The sequence below is a fragment of the Ictidomys tridecemlineatus genome, chromosome 7 (assembly GCF_052094955.1).
Source record: "Ictidomys tridecemlineatus isolate mIctTri1 chromosome 7, mIctTri1.hap1, whole genome shotgun sequence".
Classification (NCBI taxonomy): domain Eukaryota; kingdom Metazoa; phylum Chordata; class Mammalia; order Rodentia; family Sciuridae; genus Ictidomys; species Ictidomys tridecemlineatus.
Window position 1 is genome coordinate 162,148,762 of NC_135483.1, and position 8,479 is coordinate 162,157,240.

General features: G+C 38.6%; 1 protein-coding gene across 1 annotated transcript; it reads left to right on the top strand.

The window, feature by feature from the left end:
* Positions 1-4: 4 nt before the first annotated feature.
* Hspe1 (heat shock protein family E (Hsp10) member 1) lies at positions 5-2,283 on the top strand. Its single transcript, XM_005324343.5, has 4 exons — positions 5-197; positions 824-988; positions 1,875-1,964; positions 2,044-2,283. The coding sequence occupies exons 1-4, from the start codon at positions 195-197 to the stop codon at positions 2,092-2,094; spliced, it is 309 nt and encodes a 102-aa protein (XP_005324400.1). The 5' UTR covers positions 5-194; the 3' UTR covers positions 2,095-2,283.
* Positions 2,284-8,479: the final 6,196 nt, after the last annotated feature.

The window sequence follows — 8,479 nt, forward strand, 5'->3', positions numbered from 1 at the left end:
TGGCCTGCGCTGAGTCCTTGGGACGAATCACGTCGCGCGCTGGCGCGGCCGCCCTCTCTCCCGGGGGCGGGGGCAGGGCAGGATCCAGCGCGCGTGCGCGCGGGACGGCCTTTTCACGTGTTCCGAGGGCCGGATTGCGGGTCTCTTTGCGGCGGCTGCAAGAGAGCACAGTCCGAGCTGCGGTGGCGCGAGTCATGGTGAGTCCTGCGTGGCCCGGAAGCCGCCGGATCCTGCTCGGTTAGGATCCAACGGGGAGTCCCTAGCGGCCCTCTCTTGGGCCTGGTAGGTGATATGGTGGGCCACTTGGTGACCGCCCTCACCTGTACCCCGGGGAGGTACCCCCGCTCGAACCCTTCCTCCACCGCGAGTTTTTTGGACGCACGCGTTCCGCAGGCATGGTGGGTAGGGGGCGGGAACTTGGACGCGTGCGTGGCTGCCCGCCTGCTTCTGCGGGGCCTTGGTGGGTGTGTGTCTTGGAGAAAGCATGGCCTCAAGTAAAAAGAATGACCTTCATCGTTTCCTGAAAGTGTCCAGAAAACCTGAGGACGGAAAATATTTGACCTTGGAATAAACTAAGGTTACCCCTAAAATAGACTGGTTGCTGATGGCGAGAAGCCACAACGACCCTAAAGGGACATAGGGAATGGGAATTAAATTTGACTTATAAAGTGGAACGTTCAAATTCACCTCCTGTGAATAATATAAGTTTTGGTAATAACTTTGAACTCCAGAACATGTTAGATGTAATGCTTATAGTGGTGTGGTCGGTTGAGTGTAATTTACATAGTGTTGTTTCAGCTCTTTTAACATTTTTTTTAAACAGGCTGGACAAGCATTTAGGAAGTTTCTTCCACTTTTTGACCGAGTATTGGTCGAAAGGAGTGCAGCCGAAACTGTAACCAAAGGAGGCATTATGCTTCCAGAAAAATCTCAAGGAAAAGTATTGCAAGCAACAGTAGTAGCTGTGGGATCAGGCTCTAAAGGAAAGGTAAATGGGTGCATTGCAAGAGGAAAAAGTAAGAAAACCTTGTGTTATTTTCTAGGTAATCTCTAACCTTGCTTTAATGAAAGTGATTGTAAAATGATCACTTTGCTTGTTTTATATGATAGGGATTTCCAGTGTATTGAAATTGTCCTTAGCCATTTGGTAGGTTCCTTGTGATCGTTTTCTTCAAATTCTAAATTTTTGACTAGACAGAAGGTTATGTCTCAAGAAGTCCCTGGGTTTTTTGACAATTCACTGAAATTAACTCCAATCATTGATCTTTGTTGGCATACCTGTGAAAGGAACAGTTGACCTTATCCTTGTAAGTTTTCTCCAGTTAAAGTGTCGGACAGTAAATGCTTTTATATATATTTGGGGGTCAAATATGATAACCACATTGTTCCAGTCTCCTCAAACTTATTTCTACTAAGGAACTGTCCTGGAATTAGGAATAGGAGGACTTTCAAGAAACCCTTTTATTTCACTGTCTATGGATTATGTTAATATTTAACAATTTTAAAGTTAGGTTTGGTTAGTTAAACTTTGCTTTTCCAGTAAAATTCCTTGGGCTTTTACCCTGAAGTCAGAACCTGAGTTTTAGTTGAAGTATGTTCCTTATTGCAAATTAGGATTTTAAAGTGGTGTTTTTGTTGTGAAAAACTGCAATTCTAGTATAAAGTATCCACCCAATTACCTTCATTAAGTGAGGGTTGGGATTGTTTCTCAGCAGTAGAGTACTACCTAGCATGTGCAAGGCGCTGGGTTCGATCCTCAGCACCATATGAAAAAACAAAAGTATTGTGTCCAACTACAAGAAAATAAATATTTATTTTTTAAAAAGTTAAGTGAACTGGATGTGTTTGCTGATAAACATCTTTATTATCTTAAGGGTGGAGAGATTCAGCCAGTTAGTGTGAAAGTTGGAGATAAAGTTCTTCTCCCAGAGTATGGAGGCACCAAAGTAGTTCTAGATGACAAGGTATGTAAACTTAATAGTTCTAAAAAGAAGTTAAGTATTTGCTCTTAGCTGTCTTAACTAATAGTTTCTCTATTTGCAGGATTATTTCTTATTTAGAGATGGTGACATTCTTGGAAAGTATGTAGACTGAAACAAATCACTGTTGAAATGGCATCCTATGAAGCTGCCCATTCCACTGAAGTTCTGAGATCTTTCATCATGTAAATAATTTCCATGTGTCTTTTATAATAAACTGATGATAATCTAATAACATCCACTGTCTCAAAATCTTAGTTTCCCTATACTTGTGTAAACATTTCCAAATAAAATATGTAATGAATTGTTAGTCTTTATTTTATAACTTAAGGTGGTTTAGAGTTCTCCAGCTTATGCTCTTTTCAAGTAATCTAGAACATTCTGAGAATGAAGGTTTCTAGGTAGATAAATTTTCATGTTGAATTTACCTTTATTACATAGTTGTTTCATCCTGATACAAAGCCATGGATTTATACTTTTAAAAATTCTGGCTTAAATATAACAACCTTATAGTACAGTCTTCAGTTGATGAATCCATTGTTTGGGTTTTGGTTTTTTTAATGCCTCGTTTCTTAATTTTTGTGTTGAAAAACTTATTTCCTGAATGAATATTTCCAGTTTTCAAAACAACACTACTACTTAATCTATTTGGCAAAAACATGCAAGGTGAGATATAGTCATAACATAGGCTGAATGCCTTCTGTTTTCCAAGGTAGGAACTTTGTGGTGGTAATAATAAATAACCAAGGACTCAGTAGGAAGTAGCAAAGCCAGAATTTGGACTTCAAGATGCTATTTAAAACTTTATCCTTTGGCTTTTGCTATGTTAGCTACTTCTGAGAATTTAGAACACATTATTTGAATTAATTCTGCTGATCAACACTGGTATTGGGGAACAGGTAGTTCATTACTTACATATTTAGTATACCGTATGTTGAATTTTTTAAAATATTCTTCGGTGTTGATGGACATTTATTTATATGCTGTGCTGAGAATTTAATCCAGTGCCTCACACACGAGACAAGCACTCTACCACTGAGCCACAATCCCAGCCCCCATAAGTTGAATTTAACAGAAAATGAAACATTTTCACTGAAGGAGATAAATAGCAAGAAATTTAAGATTCCAACCTCCCACCTCTTGAGTCCCTTTCTTCCTCCAGGGAGAAGTCTTTTCTTTTCTGCTGTCCTCAATAAAGCTACTTTCCACTCTGTTCTAGAGTTAACTCTTTTTTTCTTTGTGGTGCTGAGGTTCGAACCCGGGCCACACGCATGCCAGGCGAGCATGCCACATCCCCAGCCCTAGCGTTAACTCTTAAGCAATGATGTCAGCTAATGGCCTTTTCTTTTTTTGTACCAGGGATTGAACTGAGCCATATCCCCAGCCCTTTGTGTTTTATTTATAGAGAGACAGTTGCTGAGTTGTTTAGGGTCTCATAAGTTGCTAATGCTGGCTTTGAACCCCAAATCCTCCTACCTCAGCCTCTCAAACCTTTGGGATTATGGGCATGTGCCACTGTGCCCAGCAGTGTTAATTTTAGTTCTTTACTAAAGTAGTATGTGCCATTAATATGTATATACATTTCTGTTTGTGTTGATGTCTGATATACTAAAGTTTATTTTTCTTTGTTTTGGCCTCTGTCTTGCTGTCCTCATGTCTGAGCCTCCCAAGTTACTTGAGATTACAGGTATCTGCTAAATTTAATTTTTGTCAAATTTAGAAATATACCTTTTGTTGGGCATGATGGCTCATGCTATAATCCCTCCATAACTATGGAGGCTAAGGCAGGAGGATGGAAATTCAAATCCAGCCTCAGCAATTTTGTGAGACCCTATTTAAAAAATATAAAGGGCTGGGAATGTTGCTCAGTGGTTAAGCACCTCTGGGTTCAGTCCTGGTACCCCCCCCAAAAATGCATGTTAGTATTCAAGTTGATCATAAATTTCATACTCTGCCTCAGGCTAGATAGTTTTGATTTTTTTTTTTTTTTTTAGAGAATTTTAATATTTATTTTTTTAGTTTTCGGCGGACACAACATCTTTCTTTGTATGTGGTGCTGAGGATCGCATCCAACCTGGGCCACACGCATGCCAGGCGATTGCGCTACTGCTTCAGCCACATCCCCAGCCCAGGCTAGATAGTTTTGAAGCCCAGGTTTACCTTCCCAATTATTTCCCTTTTGGGCAAAGGTTGAAAAGCAACATAGTGGTCTGAAACATGCAGTTCCTAAATTTTTAAGACAAAGTTGTTTTCCCTGTTTTAATCAATATTTATTTAGTCATTCTGTTAGGCAAGCATCACAATAGAATTACTTAAATGTTAAAAAATTTATCTCCTGATTTAGTAGGTTTGGATGGGGCTTTCACATTTTATGTGTAACCAGGTAATTCCAAAGATGAATCCAAGGTTTGAACACTTTGATCTCAAAACTTACTTGTGTGGGTAAGTTTGAGAAATGGGAAAGCCATGGCCTTGAGCAAGTGTCCTAGGTTATTTGTGACAGGCTGTGCTGTTGCTGTTTTATTTTAAAACTGGCAAAGCACAGCTTTAGGGAAGGTGAAGGTGAAAGTAGTGCTCTGAAGAATGAGCCAAGGGGGAGAGCGGCTCAAGGCCTTTTTGTGATACATTTTTTTTTCCTTACAGTTTATCATTTTGACTTCTGCTTAATATGTGCAGGAAGTCATTTTGGTATAATTAATAGCCATTTTGGCTCCTGGGTATTATTTCAAATTCTGAAGCGTCTACTACCTGAAAGTTCTTCCCATGGTTTCAAGTTTTTCTTTTCTTTTTTAAATGTTGATGGAATTTTATTTTATTCATTTAGTTATATGTGGTGCTTAGAATCGAACCCAGTGTCTCACACATATAAGGCAAGCACTCTACCACTGAGCCACAACTCCAGCCCCTCAAGTTTTTCGTTTTTACTTTTAGCCTTAATGGGGAGTGAAGGAGCATTCTACCACTGAGCTATGTTCCCAGCACTTTTAGTTTTTTTTTTTTTTTTTTTATTTTGAACTGGTCTCACTAAATTGCATAGGTTGGCCTCAAACTTGCAATCTAGGCCCAGATTGAATTTAGTTTTATTTTATGCTGGGGATTGAATCCAGGGCTTTGTGCATGCTAGTCAAGCACTCTACCAACTGAGTTATATCCCCAGCCCTTGTTTTTTAATATTTTGATCTTGGCTGTATCTGGAGATTTTCCTATTAAAAAATAACAGGCAATGTATCAAACCACTCTACTCTTTTACAGATTAAGCCTAATTCTTTAACCATGTAAATTTTAACTCAAGTCATGCAGAATTTCATCTCATTTAGCCTTAAGACGTTGACTTGGAAAAACACCAATGGGCATTGTCTGGCTTGTGTGTAACTTCAAAAAGACCAGTTAATTAATAGTATTTTTAAGTCACTTTTTAATCATGTGGGAGGCATTGTGGGCAGTGGGGATTCAAGAAATGTAGGAGAGGCACACAATAAACAAGATAATAGCATGCGTTTCATGTGAAGAAATTGGAAAAGCTGCTTAGGGAATAACATAAGTAAGTACCCTGTTAAGAGGATAATACTGTGACTTGTCTCTTCTGATCATTCTACTTCCCAGAAAGTTAAACTATTACATTATCTGTTGCAACCTTAGTGGCTTTACACAACAGTAAACATTTCACACTATATATATAGATCAGAAATTGGGAGCTGGTCGAATTCTGGGGGTCTAATGAGGCTGCCATTATCTGAAAGCTTCACTTGGGCTAGACAGTTTCAAAATGCACTCAAGCCAGCAAGTTGATGCTTTTGGCAGAAGCCCTCAATTTCTCACTACACAGACCTCTGATATGTCTGCTTGACTGACTTCACACTTGAAAGCCATGATCATAGGGCAAGAGACTAAGGCAGAAGCCCACTGTCTCATAACATCAAAAGTCATATTTCTTTTTTTTTTTTTAATTTTTAATATTTATTTTTTAGTTATCGGCGGACACAACATCTTTCTTTGTATGTGGTGCTGAGGATCGAACCCGGGCCACACGCACACCAGGCAAGCGCGCTACCGCTTGAGCCACATCCCCAGCCCCCAAAAGTCACATTTCAACAACATCCTATTGGCTTTTCTAATCAGCCCTATTCAATGTGAAAGAATCACAGAAGTGTGTAAATACCAAAAGATGACAGTCATTGGAGGCCAACAACTGCAGCCACCAATTTGATTAAATATTTTGGAATATTGCTAAGAGACAAGTCACAAGAGTTTAGTATCATTTGCAGTCAGTTACCTAAGTTTAAATCCAAAAAAATTAACTTTGATAAATGTTCAAATTTACTGAAGATGCATAAAATCATAAATGACACTGTTTTGTCCAACTGTGAATGTATATTACTATGGTTTTCTGCTGCTTCAACTTTACTCAGCCTGCAATGAAATTTCCTATATCTCATGAAAGCGCTACCCATACTTTAAAGCATATTTCAGCTACTTCTTACATTGTTCACTGGCTAAACTGTGCTTGGCCTGACTTCCTTTAAGCCAGGATTGATGCTACAGTCCCATACTTGGCAATGCCCAATAACGGAAAAAAGGAACCATTTCTTTTGGCATCTCCTTTTGAAAAAAAGAAACCTTTTTCCCAAAGTGCTCCATCAGACATCCTTAACATTTCTTTAAGATAAAATGGAGTTAAATGCCTACCCCATACTAATCATTGGCTTAAGCTAATAGGGATTTATCCCTCACTTGGAGATGAGATTTACCTTTCCTTGGTCACCGGAACAAATAGACAAGGAGCAAGATCCAAGTCTGTTTGCAAAGAGACTGCAAAAACGGAAGGGGTAATGAATAGGCAACCAACAGGAGATGCTATACACTGGAGGCATTCTGTTTTGTAGTATAGTAATCTACATATTGCCCTTAAAGTCTTGGAGGAAAATCATAGCATCTAAAACATTCATGTTTCTCACCATCTTACCCTGTACTTTGCATATGTTACTTGTTCACTCTTAATAGTCCTGTGCCTCAATGTTTTAGTCAACAACTGCATATAAAACAGTGGTCTTGTAAGATTATATTGCCTAGTGACCTCAGCCATTTTTGTTTATGCAAGTACACTATGATGTTCGGTCAATGACAAAATTGCCTAATGATGCATTTCTCAGAATGTATTTCTGTTAAATAAAGCAGAATTGTACTTCGATTTAAAAATTACCCAAAGTCACCAGGTGTGGGGGGCATATCCCTATAATCACAGCTACTTCAGAGGCTGAGACAGAAGAACTGCAAGTTCAAGGCCAGCCTATGCTATTTAATGAGACCCTATCCTAAAATTTTAAAAAATCATCAAGGCAGAAAGAACACTCCTGGATTTAACCTTCAGTATCCCTCTCTCTCATATATACACACACACACACACACACACACACACCCTGAAACACACTTCCCAAAATGAATTTCATACTAGAGAAGATATTTTGAAAATTATGATACTTTAGATTTATAAAAATATTTTCTTCAGGAGACTTCTAAAACTGTTTAATATTAATTTTGCTTTTGTAGTCTGTTCAGTAGAGGAAAAGGACTATGTAGAACCTTCATTACAATTTAAGAAACCTTTTTTTTTTTTTTTTGGTACTGGGAATTGAACTCAGGGGCATTCAACCACTGAGCCACATCCCCAGGCCTAACAGGGTCTCAGTGGGTTGCTTAGCACTTCGCTTTTGCTGAGGCTGACTTTGAATTCAAAATCCTCCTCTCTCAGGCATGTGTGTCACTGTGTCTGGCTACAAATTAAGAAGCTTTTAACTGATAACCTTGTTTGAAGTCTTAAACTTTTACTTTTTTTGGTGGTACTGGGGATTGAACTCAGGACCTTGAATATGTTAAGCAAGTGCTCTACCACTGAGTTATATCCCCCCAGTCTTTGTTTGAAGTCTTAATCAAGTGAATAGTCAATAGTCAAGTGAATCTAGATTGATTCTCAGCCCAGGGTCATTTTCTTTGGTTTATATTGCCTTTACCTGAAATATTCAAATAGGCTCCTTGACCTGAAATATTCTAGTAACTCTTCATTACATCTGTTATTACTGATTAAGCTCTTTTCTTCTTTTTTTTCCTGGTGGTGGTTGGGATCAAATCCAGGGCCTTGCACATGCTTAAGTAAGCACTGAAACACACATGACTAAGCTCATTTTAAATTTTCTTTTCCCCTCACCCCCAACATTTTTCTTGTTTGAAGATCATAATCTTCAGGCTGACAGAGGAATGAAAATGTGAAGGTTGTGAAGTAGAAACATTTCAGCCCTAAAGAACAAGGTTCTTCTGTGAACAAGGTCAGGGTTGACATCACCATGCAAATTTATTGGTCTTTCCAAAGAGAATGATGAGTATTTTTTTTCCTGAGTTTAACATATATTCATCCATTTTTTTTTTTACTTTTAAACAAAATTGGCTGAAACTATTTAGCAAATCTGGAATTAATAGAACATTAAAATGACCCCCCCTTTGACTAT